Source organism: Serinus canaria, chromosome 1, assembly GCF_022539315.1.
Source record: "Serinus canaria isolate serCan28SL12 chromosome 1, serCan2020, whole genome shotgun sequence".
NCBI lineage: Eukaryota > Metazoa > Chordata > Aves > Passeriformes > Fringillidae > Serinus > Serinus canaria.
This window is the reverse complement of record NC_066313.1, coordinates 47,956,033-47,971,204: the sequence shown is the minus strand read 5'-3', so window position 1 is coordinate 47,971,204 and position 15,172 is coordinate 47,956,033. Positions and strand designations below refer to the sequence as shown.

Sequence of the window (15,172 nt, the reverse complement as noted above, 5' to 3'; positions counted from 1 at the left end):
CAGTCCACTCTTCAAATCCGCATCTCTCCAGAGATGAGGGTGTCGTAAGGGACTGTGTTAAAGGCTATACAAATGTCTAGGCAGATGACATCTGTCAGCCTGCCCTTTTCACCAGTTGCAGTCACTCCATCATAGAAGACTGGTCAGGCAGGATTTGCCCTTACAAAGCCATGCTGGCTGTCTGGGATCACCTCCTTGGCTTCCGTGTGCCTTAACATTGTTCTCCATGTCCTTCCCAAGTACAGAGATGAGCCCATCTAGTTCCACATGTCTTCCTTTCTTATCTTTTTAAAAATAACACTAATGATTCTCTTTTTCCAGTGACCATGGACTTTGCCTGACTGGCATGCCTTTTCAAATTTGATGGAGAGTGGCTTGGCCACAGCATCCACCAGCTTCTTCAGCATCCTAGGACGCATGTCATCAGGTCCCATGAGCTTCTGACTATTCAGCTTCATCAAGTGGTCCTTAACCTCCTTTATCTAATATAGTGGGAGAGACTTCACTCCCCCAGCTCCCACCTGGAGGTTCAGGGAATTGACAGACATTCAGGGATTTGAGATCCTGTTGTGGTTAAAACCACAGTTCCTGAGAGGCCTAAGTACAGCCACAATCTTGGCATAGCAACCTACAGCTGGCTGTTGTCAAATGCTGAGTTCTGGGGGTTTCTGAGTTCCTTGTCCTCTCTGGAGCTCAAATGCATGAGAAGACATTTTATTCTCCATCCTCTCAAGATCCAAGATTGGATTTCACTTTCGAGGATAAGCACACAACTGAGCAGTGAGTGTTCCCCTGACAAAATGTCACATTTGGTGTAGCATCTAGAATGAAAGTCTAAGCTAGGCTGTGAGGTCTTCAATCCAAGAATGATCCTTCGATCCTATACATATGCATGGGGTTTGACCTAGTTTTTCATATATATTGTGTATTCCCATAAAAAAGTGACCTTATTTCTGGTTGAATCCTGAATGTGAGGCACTTTGTAATGTAAGCAATAAAATAACACTACATAAATGGTAAATTGCTGCATTCTCTATGTTGCTGTCTTGAATTTTTACTTTAATTTCATCTGGATAAAGCTCTCAATATGTGCTTCAAAACACTGTGACTAGCAAAAAGCTGACAGTTAGTGTACTGAAAATTTTCAACACAGGATCAAAAACTCAAAAACTTCTGGAGAGAAGAGAGGCGGGTACATTCTAGTACCAAATGTGGAAAAGCCCTTGTACAGAAGGTAATTTGAGTGTCTCTTTCTTTCCTTCAGAACTTTTTAAAATAAAAGTTACCATGGAAATGTCATTGTCTGATTATTTACTAAAATAAAAAGGTTCATGCTGGAATGCATTTTAGTCAAGAGAGAGCTTAGGCTTGCCCAAGATTAGATATGAATTATATTAGACTTGACATAGAATGAAGGTGAACATTGTAATACATCATAGAAAAAATGCAGCAAGAAATCAGACTTTTATCTATAAAGAGCCTTAAGAATGTTTAGCATGAAAACTGGAGGAACTCCAGGCAGTGCAACATGGTGCTACATACACCCAGCATTTGCTGCCTCTTTGGGTTTGTATATGAATTCAGACTAAAGGGGTACAAAGATTCTGAAATAGAAAGAAGTCAGTGAAATAATGATAGTTCCGTAATCTCATAGTTGATTAATATGTAGAGCCTCTTCTCCTTTCCTAAATCATCTGCCTAGAGTTACAGATTCTCATTCTTTAATCATGTAGATGGTAAGGAGGCTTGATGCTGGCTATTATATTTGGTGAGCTAAAATATGCTGTCATGAACTACATTGTTCAGTCTATTTTCATACTGTCCTGTTTGGCATGGTGTAAACATTAATGTTTCAATTGATTTTTTTTTCTTCTTTTCATCAGCTGTAAAATATTAATAGGTATTTCTAGTGATAAGTGGGTTTTAAATACTGCCTAAGAGACTGGAGGGCCTGAATGTGAAGGTGCAAGTGGCTATGAAGCCATGATATTGCTGCAAGGGATGAAACATTTGAAGCTACATAACAAGCAGATAGAAATTCCAGATATTCTACAATTAACTCTAGCAGCTCATAGTAAGGTTCTATGTATCTGATGGTCTCTTTCAAGCTCTCATGAGTTTTGTAGGTCCTAGATTAAATCAAAACCTAGCCCCCAGTCCTGAGGTGCAGCTAATCCTTGGAGAAAGCCCTCCAACTTTTTTCCATAAGCTGTCAAGAGGTCAGCAAATTTAGAAAATTCATTTTCATGAATTTACATGCTTCTCTGGCTAAAGATATCGTTATGTAAAAGTCCTCTCTTACTCCTAGTGCAGTAGGAGCAGGCCCTCAGATACATGTCACTATGAATTGTAGCACAGGCAGCAGAAAGACTGTAATGTGGCATCTCTCCTTTATTCTCATGTTATTACCCTGTGAAGTGCAAAATGATTGCTTCAGCTTCTGGAGGAAGGATTGTGTAGGAAATCTGTCCCATAACAGAGCAAACTGAGCCTCTCAATAACTGAGAGCTATTGTTGTTTGCACAGACAGCATGGAGGTCCCAAGGAATGGGGAACTGGTTCATCTTACAGCCATGGGACTTTGGGAGAGCCACCTTCACTTCAATAATTAATAAAACAATTACTAATTATTAATCAAATGTACATTTCCACGCTGAAAAATAATTCAAGCTGTATAGGCAGAGAGACTTTTCAGCATCCAGTTTTCCAGCAGCTGCAATCACCAAGGTTGTTGAAGATGTGCATTCTGACAATAGCTCAGAAGCCCAGCCAGAGAGCATATGAAGCTGAAAATCCTTTCTTGTAATAATTAGTAGGTTTTTCCCACTGAGAAGCCCTTTTCAAATGTTTCGATTCTAATTTTTTTTCTTGGAACATTAGAATATAGCAATTAGGAGGTAGCTTTTTTAAACTGAATAGCAATAACTGCTTTCTGATCTCAGATGTTGCATCATGAGTTGGCATTATTTTTAGTTGCTGTGGCTGAGTAAATAAAACTGGACATAAGATAGATGTGAATCAGTAGCTGCACCCTTTACTGTGGGGTTTTTCAAATTTCTCATTTGTTAGCACAATAATTTTCACTTTAAAGGTTTTTTTCTTGTTGGACCTGACTTGTAGGTCTGATATAAATCAGACCTACTTTGATTTAAGATCAGCTGAAGCAATGATGTTTTTTTGTAAAATCAGTGCTTTTTGAAAGATGAATAGTGCCTTAAATCTAACTGTAAAAACAAATTTTAAGCAGTGGCCATTAATTGGAATTACACAAACAGAAAACAGAGAATGAGTGATTAAGGATAAAAAGGTAAAGGTATGCAAGGTGATAGAAAAATCTCCATTCATTCCATCAGCATTTAGTTGTAGTCCATGATGTGCATGTGAGTGGTATAAAAATTGTTCCAAAAACATGTCATAAAAATTAAGCAATGCTATGAATTTTTTTTTTATTCAATTGCCTGGCACTTGCCTAATACCACATTTTATAATTCTATAATTTCAAGGTCAGTTTATTCAATTTAGGAATCATACTGAGCTATGGAAAACAGTAACACTGTGAAGAGATTGTGGCGTTTTCCACTAAAGGATCCTTGAATATTACTAGGAAGGTCATGATGCTTAGCTACCAAAAAAAAGAAAAAAAAAGGAACAGAAATTATTGTTTGTCTGCATTGCAGAGAAGCATTAAACAAGTTCTTCATATAGGAGCACAATGTATGGAGATAATTCTGTGAATATATTTGTTTTGGCTGTACATGACAGCTGAGAAGTAATACATGACAATTTAATAACCCCTCTGTGATGGTGCAGTTATTTTACTCCATTTCAAGAAGTAAAGTGTTTCTTTTTTTCATTTTGTTTTGGGTTTGGGGTTGTTTTTTTTTTTTGTTTGTTTGTTTTAAAATAGCTTAGCCAGTACTACATATATTGAAATTAGTTTGAATCTGCTTTAGGCTATGCAGGAATGGGGAGGGGGCAGGGGGAAGGGGGCAGGAGGAGGGAGAATGGGGGACAAGGAGGGGGGAATTTGAGTTAGTCCCTAACAAATTTTTTGCTCCCTCCTGTTGTCAGAGAAAGATGCATGCAGGTGACTGAGTACCTCATTGTGACTTTTGCCAATGATTTTAAACATGATATGACAGAGAAAAGTCAAGGTCAATGCTTCTGTACAGACATTTTGTGATGTCTGTAAGACAGTAAATAATAAATTATAAAATATGGTTGTGGCTGTGGAAACCCTAACATCTCTGACTTGCAGTTAGACTTGTGTATTAGAGAGTGATATAGATGCAGAAGTGAGAGACCAAACTGCTTAAGGATAAGCCATAATCCAAGGGTCACTGTAGCAGTGGAGATGTTCATGACTAGCTGAAGAACATTCATTTCTTTGTTCAGTCAGTGCTGCACTGACTTGCTGGAGGTCACAGATTAAGCCAGCAGCCCTTTCAGTATGTGAGCACACAAATTCATGCTCTCTCACAACCTCAGCAATTTTTGCAGGGAAAGGATTGGAAGGGTGAGTGAATCAGAGGCACACACACATATACATATATCTAAAAGTGTGTCTGTCTATATATGTGTGCATATGCTTACCTGGGGAGGGGAAGAGGGGGTGGTTAGGGTGCATGATGTGTATGTTGTAGAGAAGATTTCTAGATCCAGTTTCTGCAGAGTGTAAGTCAAATGCAGCCCACCACCACTGTTAGTGTATTTAGAAAAATGGATTTAAGCATAGCATTAACATTGAGCACGCCTTGTCTAAATAATTTCAAACCATAGACATCTGTTTGTCTTTTGGCGCGCTGCAGCCCTCTTGTTCTTAGTTCACAAGTGCATAAGGAGTTCTCAACTCCTAATGCAGCATTATTTCACCCAATTTTTCTCACCATGTGCATAATCTTGGCAGGTGAGGCAAAAAGTAAGGCAAGGAGCTTGGTACACAGAGCTTTGAAGTTGTTTAGGTGTTTACATGGCATTTATCTGAATTGCACCTGGGCATTTACTGGCAGTGAACCCCACTGCAAAGGGAAATGTATGCTTTTCTATGAAAATATTAACTTTGCAACTGTAACACAAATGCAATGTCCTTTATTTATATGAGTTGAAGTGTTCATTTCAAAAATATACAACGGAAGTCAATACACATCACAAGCATTGGTTTTCCTATGGGCTACACCAGAATTTGCAGCTGAGTTGTCACTTCTGACACATCTTGTGTGCGTTTGCTGTGGGGGTGGTGAGGTAGGTGGCATCCTCTTACCTGGTGCTGGCACACTGGAAGCCATTCTGTTCTTTCTTCAAAAGGGAGAACTGCAAAACCTTCCAAAGGGAAACCATGTCATTTGCATGGAAAAAGGTTTTTCTTTAAATCTGGCATAACAGCTGTGTTAAACAGAGAGAAAACCACAGAGGCAGACAAAAAAAATGATCACAGATTGAAAAGGATTTACAGCAGGTTTCCAGTAACGACATGTTCTATAAAGACTAAAATCTATAAATTAAATGATACAAAACAATCAGAATGTCTGCTTCTCCTAAGGGCATCAGCCCTTGCTGGGGTGACAGAAGGGGCAGAGATGCTACCTAACCTTTTCCACAGGTGCTCTCATGAAGCTGTCCATAGCTCTTCTGCTGTGCACAACTTCTGTATTTTCAGTAACTCTTTGGAATAAAACATTTTTTTTCTTCACTTATCGCTGCTTTACCTTTTACTGAAAAATGACCACTAAACAAACCTGTGTTGATTTTCCTCAAGAAGCCTAAAATGTTGACCAAGATTTTAACTGATGGCTATTACATCAGTATACTGGGAAAAGTGCATTTTTGTTTAAGACTAAATTACAATGATGAGTTTTATTGACTGTGAAGGAGAATACCTGATATCCACTCAGAGCCTAGCCATCATGAAACATTTCTGTGGACACTCAGTAGTGAAAACAAACAAACTGCTGCTAATGGCAGTCTGAAGTTCATTCCCAGCTAAGTACTGCTCTGGGCCGAGCTAAAATAATACCACAGCTGTAGCCAGAGCTCACAGGGCTTGGTTTTCGTGTTCTGCCATGGATTACTGCTAACTGCTGTTTGCTTTAGCAGTCACTCATTTCCCAGAGCAGCACAGCAGTCCCCAGCTTTCATGCCTCTCTTTGTTGCTGTGTGACCTCTTGTACCTTTCCCACTTCATTCTATCTTTAAAATAGATATAGCACTTCTTCCTACTCAAGAGGGTAAAAATGATAGCAATGTGTGACTCACTGTATTGTTCCAGGATTGTAAAAAGCAGGGGCTACTCTGGCCTCTCACTTTTGTTCATGTCCATTTGGCAGTCATTGCTCTTCTTATTTGTCTTTCTTCCTCCCACCTCTGCCCCATCCCATTTCCACCTGACCCCCACACATATGTTGTGACAACTGCATTATCTCCAGTTTTTATTCATGTCTTTGTTTATACAGATGCATGGCTGGTTATCTTAGCAGAGCGCTGAGCACTAATTGTTATTTGCACAGTTCTGAGCATGTTGATGTTAGTCCTGCTCCAGAGTCGAGAGTTCAGAATGACTAAGTGCTTCTGGGACTTGGTAGAGGTAAAAGCATAATGAAGAGGAAATTTTTTGGTTTTATCAAGATGAAATTTGCTGAGACGTGGCAGAACTGTATCCTGTGAGGAAGTGATCCTTACAGGGTGGGTGCTGGGAATTGGGCACGATGAACTGAACATTTAGGACACCATGCAAACCAAAAGAGCCTACCTATTCCACAAGATGTTTCCTTGGCTAAATTCTTGAGGTTGCCTGTACCTGCTTTGCAAGAACATAACACCCAATTGTCAGGTTAGATTTTAATTAGATTTTAAAATATGGGCTACTATTAAAGCATATCTAAAAGCACAAAAGTGGGAAGTGCTATTGAGAGTTTGTGTAAGTGAAAGAGAATGGGGGTGTATCACTACTTTACACCAGGTGGAACCAGACCTGTTTGGCTGCCCTGGTCACCTTGAAGGGCCCAGAGGCATCTGTTTCTGCAGTGAAACATCTGTGTTCTGTCTCTCAGGTATATCCAGCTGGCCACAAAGGGCAAAATACTGACAACAGAGAAGCTGTTCTCACAGCTGGCTTTGGTTAGAGCATGGACTTTCATGAGCACAGTATAGAATACCAAAAAATTAAGAAAATTACCATGGATATATTACAGCAAAGTAACATTCTGGAGTTTTAAATATCTACATCTCCAAAATAATATTTAAAAATAATAATTTTACCTGTTTAGAGTTATTCTCTAAATTAATTCCAGTGACCTCTAAAATCACAGGTATAATAAAATCCTTGAAGGTGAAGAAGGTATCTGAATTTATGATTCCTTGATGCCCTTTTTTCATGGTTTCAAGTACAAATATTGATAAAAAGTCCTTCTATTCTGAGAAATGCTTTGCCAGTTTGTAAAATTTTCTTATATGATTCAAGACCAGGCTTTGCAAATTTCTTCTGTAATGTAATACAATGAGTTAAATATTAAAGTAAACACATTTGCAACCCCAGAGGCTTTTCCTTCAAAGCTATCAAAATGAGACCTTTTGACAATTTGCTTTTTATTTGATAATTCACATTCTCTGTTGTAAAGTCATGTCAATTTCATTTTTAAATGGATTAAGAGGTGGGAAAAGTCCTCAATAGTTGCAAGCTCCAAATTACCACTTCTACTGATTCCCATATTATTGCTCTTATCCTTCTATGGGATTTGTGGATCAGTTGCAAGCTACTGCAACATTTTTTTTTACCCTAATGTAAATGGTGGTATCTGAGCATGTCTGCATATGTGGTGCAGCAACAAAGAGGATCTTGTCAACACAGAGGCTTTTTGCTAGCTTTTAAATAACAGGAAAATTTTAATGTTCAGACTTTCACTAGTTGTACTGGGGCAAAATGTAGATCAGATAGTTCAGTCTTCTTTGCTATGGAATAGCAAACACAGTCATTTTATTCCATAGGGGAAATCATAGGAGAAGCAAAGGTAATATAGAATAAATGACAGCAAAAACCCCAAGATCACAAAATATTAAACAAAGTGCTTGCATTCAAGCAACATGTGAGACAGAGGAAATGGAGCTGTAATGGAGCTCTTGTGATGAAAGCAACAAATTAAACAGCAGAAATTTTTGGTGATAAAATTAATGTTCTGCTTCTTTTGATTCCTATTTGTCAAGATGAGTGCTAGTGCTAGTGCAAGACAAGTAGGCATGGCCAGCTGAGCCACAGGGATGAATGGTATCATCCAATCTGATGGCAAAATGAGCAATTGCACTGGTTTAATACAGTAAAAAATACCATGGAGGCACACCCTAGCACTCACCTCAAGTGGCTGCTCCTCACGTTTTGGAACTGAATCCTCCTCAATGAAAATTTGGTTATAACCCCCTGGGCTGTTAGTGCTTGACATTTGGAAATCATATTAGCATCTGCTAGAGGTGAAATCTCCCTGGTCTGTTAATATAATAAATTCTTTTAGATAAGTATGATAAAATACACTCACTGAAATGCATGTTGCTTTACTCTTAGTCTTGTAGCTCATTTTCTTCTAATCTCACTTGGAACATTGTTGAAATGGTTTTCATTTTTATATTTTTTGTTATTGCCCTGCTCCACATATTGTAAACCTTTTTTTTAATGCTGTTCAAAAGCTTTCTCTTTAAAATAGTTTCCAGGCAGTTTTCTATTTGATAGAAGCTTTCAAAACAGCAGCCATAAGAAATATCTAAACTTCTATCAATAGTACATAGGCAAAATAGATAAATATTTGTAGCAAAGAGAAAAAAAGCAATTTAACGAGTCTTTCTTTCCATGACAGTTTTTTGAATCAGCACTGATCTTGGTGCAAAATTAAATAGATATTTAGACTAAAGCAAAATGCATTTTTAAAAACTGTGAGTGAGGGTAATTTTGCCAACTAAAATACTAAACTAGGGAGAATAATTTTCAAATTTTCATTGTGTCCTTTAACAGCTGTGCACAATTATTAAATATGCTTTTATATCTCTAGGCAATATTTATAGTTTTAACTTTTTAGAATACAGCTTAGAATATTAAGTTTAGGGTTTTCATAAGACATGTCTGTGTCCTCTGAATTCTTACAGGTGCTTGAAGTCCTCTTGTAGGTACTGAAAGGCTGCAGTGAGGTCTCCCCAGAGCCTTCTCTTCTCCAACTCTCTGTCTTCATAGGAAAGTTGTTTCAGCCTTCTGATCATCTTTGTGGCCCTCCTCTGGGTCCACTCCAATAGGACCACGTTTTTTCTGTGCTGGGGTCCCCAGAGCTGGATGCAGCACACCCAGTGGGCTTTCATGAGAGTGGTGCAGAGGGGCAGAATCACCTCTCTTGACCTGGTCAGTCTTCTTGTGAGCAAGCAAGCAAGCAAGAAGACTTGCTTGACTTCAGAATGGGGAGCTGTTTAAACTTCTTGCTTTGACCCCATCATGAATAGTTTGCAGCACAGTAGCTCAGATTCAATGGAAGAAATCGAGCATTTCCCCTTCCCCTGCTTTCTAAACTGGTGAGGAGGCCAACATGTTGAGATGCAACAGGTATGAGGCAGAATCACATCCAACCAAGACCTGTCTTCCATGCCACAAGGGGAAATTCTCTAATAGAACTCAGGCTGTGTATCAAATATGGTCTCTAATAAACACTTCTGCCGTGGTTGTATTTTAAAGGAAAATGATGAGCTCTGTTTTCAGCCTTTGAAGATACATCTTAAGCACTAAAATCCAGCAGCAGTTTCAACTCTGTACCAAAGATGGGTGCCAAGTCTCTGAGGGAAATCAAAGTTCTGACACAGCAGTCTCAACAGTATTTTCTGTGGAATAGCTCCAGTATTGCCATTATTCTCAGCTGACTAACATGCTCTAGGGAACTTTCAAGTGTCTTCCAGACTGAAGATCTCATTGCAGGGGCGTGGTAATTTCAAGTTAAGGCTAACTTTGCTGAATGTTGTAATATAACTTCCCTTTTGGGGCCGTAGAATTTTATTTTAAAGTAATAACTAGGATTTTCTTTCCTTCTGTAAAGCTCTTTCTGAAGGGATCTAATAAACCTGCTACACAGATGATTGAGCTTTGCATGTGGATTGCTGTTTTCCTCCTTTAAAACTGCCTATATGTCACTCTAATTAAAGCCTGACAGGTCATTAAATTGCTAGAATGAAGAAACATCATGATTTTTAATCCTTACTTTAGAGGACCTTTTTCAGTTTCAAGTGCTTTCCTTCCGTATCAGTGAACCTGTAGGAAGTCATACAGATTTATCCTTTTTCCTCTGCAAGGAGTGTCATGTTTCAGTGTGGTGCTGCTGCTTGCTTACCACAAAACATAAACTTACAGAATTCAAAGCCTTTTTTATTAACAGCAGATGTAAAGTAGTCCTGTCCAAATGCCAGGGTTTATTTGATAGCAGTGATATTTCTGATACCGTATCTATGTTGAATAAATTCTCTGGCTTTTTTATTAAATGTCTAGGAGAGATATTAGCATGCTAAACAGATACACTAATTATCTTTTTTTTTTTTTTGGAGGGTGTGATTTCCTGAGAGCGAATGATGACGTTTCATAGGTACTCAGAAATATCAGTGGAAGATATGGGCATATTTGAAATAGGAGCATAAAGTAGCTAATAACTAATAGAGGTTGATGGGGAAGAGGGCAGCAAAAGACGTGGATGCAATATGGCCTTTCTTTTCCTTTGAAATTTTTTATGGTATTACAGGATTGGCTGGCATTACAGAATCCCTGTGCTATTGCAAATTAAAATTGTTTTGAAGAGGTTTAAGTCAACCATTTTCATAATCTGTGTCAGAAAAAAAAAAGCTTTTATGTGACAATAATGTTTCTGGGATGATATTAAGTCATTTAATCTAGTTTGATGAGTTCCATGCCCTGATCACTTATAGCAATGAAAGATTATGTATACATCAGAGAAACAGTTTTCCAATGTGTATGTTTATTTTCCTTGTTAACTTTATAGTGCTGGTGCTTTGCTTCTACCTTCACTTCTACTTCATCCAAGGAGTTCATTTGAGTAATTTGTTTCCACACAGAATGCCTTTCAAGAAAACCACAGAATCATTGAATCATGTAGGTTGTATAAGACCTCAAAGATCACCAAGTCCAGCCATTAACCTAAGGCTGTCAAGTCCACCATTTAACCATGTCTCTCAGTGCCACATCTGCATCTACACATCTTTTAAATACCTCTTACTCCACCCTTCTCTGAACAAACAGCCTGGCTCAATGTTTGGCAGTGATTTCTGTGAAGAAGTTTTTCTTAAAATCCAATCCAAACTTCCCCTGGTGAAACTTGAGGCCATGTCAGGTTCTTTATAAATGCAACATGTCCACTTTCCTCCCACCAATAGATCCACAGCCTTTCTTTAGGTATCTGAACCTACACTGTGAGCACAGTTGCCTCATTAATGTCACTGGCTCATCCTGCTCTGATCGTGGAGCACAGGGTGACACTGTCCAGGCAAGCTTTTGTAGACCTTTGCTCACAGAGGTGAACGTGGGATGGCCCTGCTGAAACATGGGACTGCTGAGGGGGAGGAATGGACCCAGCATCGAAACATTTCTGGTTTTTGTGAGCTGGTTTACATGCTTCAGCAAATAAGACATGGCTATATCATCAGAGCGTGTTTATCTTTGGCTTCTGTTTGACACTTCCACTTGCAAAATTGTTACAGCTGGAGTTGTACGCAAATGATTTCTTTATTATTCATAGCAGCAGGTGCTGCAGCAGTCTTTTGGCTAGAGTTGTATTCTCTTAGTCTGTGGTTTCTATATATTTGATTAGCTGGTGCCATGCTGTTCAGATGAGTTGCTAGTCCTCCAATAAATGTATTTTGTTACACAATCAGTTATACAGTGTGTTATCATTTCCATAAATCACTTTTAGTTGGCAGTTTTCTGTTGCCACTTGAGAATGTTCCAGCAATAATTTGCATCCTTTTTTGTATGGCATCCTAAAAAGATCTTGGAAGTTAACATAGCCTGGGTATGATTTTAATAGCTGATGTCTTTCTGGCAGCACTAGAACACACAAACCAGTTACCCGTGAAGGACTGACGTATTTATTTTCGATTCACATATCATTTATGTATTCTTCAAGAAGTGCTTATCCAAAGATTTAGTATAGCAATTTAGGCATCAACCAGGCTTATGCCAGGGTTGTGATTCTAAAAATCAGGTGCCTGTCCCCAGGCGGGGTGATAAACACTGCAGCTCACTGAAGACTGGAGAGACAATATGATATGCCTCATTCCGAAAGGCATCCCAAAAACCTGGCACGCTCATGTGGGACCTGCCTGTCCCTTGCCAATTGACACAGCCCGTGCCTGAATTTCCTGCTTCTCTTTGGAAATGAGATACTTTGCCACTAATGAAACATGATTTGGGCTCAGCCACTCGTTATCTTCCCATCAGAAGTGACCGCTCCACTTGATCCCTGCTGGCTAAAGATAGGTCAACTTCAGCTGCTGCTCAGGCAGACCTTGCAGTGGAGCAAGAGGCTCTTTTAGAATGAAATTGCCTTGCAGAAGGCAAAAAAATGTAGCCTAGCTGTGCTTTCCCTATTATTAAGAGAGATGCCTAATCAATTCAATTCCATGCTCAGAGGAGGAATTTTCCGATATCTTGGTAAATTCTTCATTAAATAAAGGGTAAATAAAAAGCATGTTTTTATAGACAGATTCCTATCAAGGCTGCAGAAGCAATATTGACTGAAGAGATAAGAGAGCACTTGGTACATGTGATGGAAAGGTGCTGATGGTTGCACATGTGGGGACAAGCAGATAACAGGAACAGGGTGTGTCCCTACAAGGCACAGGAGTGTCTGTCTTTTCAGGTGCCTGCATATTGGGCACTCCACACTGGTACCTGGAGGAATCAGTTCACCCTTCTGTTTAATTAAAAAAAAATAGGTGCAGTTTCACCCATTATGCTAGTTTCATTTACAGCCTGCATTGCTGAGTTGTTGATCTATGAAAGGAAATGCATTTAATCACTGTCAACGGCCTCCTCATTTGGGCACTGAAAGCTATTAAAGAGAAGAGTAATGGACCAAGAGGTGCATCCAAGTGTGTTGTTAATGGGACCCCTTTCATTTAGCATGGCAAACCCAAAGAAGCAAGATGAAAAACATGAAGAAAACAACATGGCAGGTCAGTTTGCCCACAAGCCTCAGGCAGAGCAACCCTCTCTTGGTCACAGATGAGCAGGAAACAGACCTATCTGCCTTTCCAAGTCAGTGTCCTGTTTCTTGCTCATCAGTAGAGCTGCCTACACAGCTTTTCAGCAGCCTGTCTGCTCCCTGAGCCCCACCAGCATTGCAACACACTGGAACATCCTTTCAGTCATGTTCCAGTGTGTTGCACCTTATGTATCCTTGCAGCACATGCTCCGCTTGTAGAGTATGCTCCTAGACTCACTCACTGCGAGACAGGTGAACCTGATTTGAGAATGGCTGCCAGGTTGTCATTAGCAAGCAATCTGGCTATTCTGCATGATTTTTATTGATCAGCTCTGGATTTTATGCTTTGTGTAAGGTAGTGACAATTAATAATTACAGTGATTGTCATCTTGAAATGTGGAACTTATTTGAAGGAAAAAATTACCATTATTAAAGAAAAATCACTTTCTTACAGATGCTGTTTCAGAAGCTGTGCAAGGAAAAAGCAGGTAAGACTGCATTACTTCTTGAAAGTTTCTTAGTGGCTTGTGTAACCATGTGTAAAATGATGGAGGACCCAGGGAGTCTCTGCTATGAAATGGGTGTTCTGTGCATTTGAGGCAATCTCTTCCATGCTACTGTTCATGACCTATTGTTGTAGGATTTTGTAAGGTGGTTCTTATGAAAGCTGATAATTCATCACCTTTTGACTCACACCTTGCAAGGTAAGTTCTGAAATAATGGGAATAAACCCAAACATTTGTTACTGGTGTCAGAGTGGGACTGAAGATCTTGCCATGGCACTGGTATGTGTGTGTGTGAGAGAGAGGTGAGCCAAGATGAGGAACACCTCAGAGCTTTTTCTGTCTCAGCAGTCACTCAGCGGCTGAATCTGATGAAGAAACTCATTACAGAGGCATATTTTTCAAAAAATCCAACACCCCCTGGGACCCACATGTCCCAAGGGGCAGAGTCACAATGCCTGATTTCTCTCTTGGCAGGAGCCCACTATCTGGTTGAAGCATTTTAAATATTAACAGCGTTAGTGAGTTTGACCATTATGGAGGAATTGTTTAGGGCCAGCAAGGCACCAAGACTAGAGCAGTAAGCAGAGCTAAAGACTCAGATACCCTGAACTGCACATACATTGTCATGCCAGGAGCTAAGGAAAGGTTTGGATAGACAGATATGTACACACACAGATCCTGGTTCAGCAAGATACTTAACACACAATTAAACCCACATTTGACAAAACCAATTAATTGCAACAGGCGTAAGAAACTGCTTGGATGATTTGCTTAATTGAGTGTAAATGTCCTTATTAAATTGTAATGAAGCACAATTAAGAAATACAGAGAAAAGGAACTGCTTCCCAGGATGTGGGGTTTAATAACAGCCTCACAGTTTTGCAAAAAGAAATGTTCCCAAAGTCTAGATGAATCCACCTTCCCACAAAAGTCTTTGCCAGCTAGGAGTATTTCAGTCATAAACCAACTGACCTCTGGAGTCACCCATTTCTGACTGCATTTTTTGTTTTGTTAGTCAGGATATACACAGAGTGAGCCAATTAAAAGGAAAGCAATTGGACATCACTGCTGTAATTACCCCTCTGTCCCTAGATGACATAGCATCTTTTTTTTGGCATGAATGGACTAGTTTAAGCCAGTTTGCTCACTCAGTAATTTCTTCTTGCATCTGTCTCTGATCTAAACTGCATCCACAGTTCATTCCAGGGGCCAACCTAAACTCAGTTAAAATCAGAAGAACGCAGCTTTTTGGAGTCAATTTCACTGGTTCAGTGGCTCTGCTGGCAAACATAGTGGCTTAGCAAAATGACAGAAATCCTGGTCTAGGAAACTCAGGTCTCTGTAGGCAGTTCCACCCTCATGTACTTTAATTCAGGTCAACAAAACATAAAGGCTGCTGAATGTAGTGTAAATGTATGTATTTTCATTGAAGCTCTATACACG

General features: G+C 39.4%; 1 protein-coding gene across 1 annotated transcript in view; it reads left to right on the top strand.

Moving 5' to 3' along the window:
- STARD13 (StAR related lipid transfer domain containing 13) overlaps positions 1–15,172 on the top strand; it is a 291,026-nt gene that overhangs the window by 109,900 nt on the left and 165,954 nt on the right. Inside the window, exon 6 of the mRNA XM_050969845.1 lies at positions 13,678–13,711. Within this exon, the coding sequence (XP_050825802.1) occupies positions 13,678–13,711 (34 nt within the window). The remainder of the gene's footprint in view (positions 1–13,677; positions 13,712–15,172) is intronic.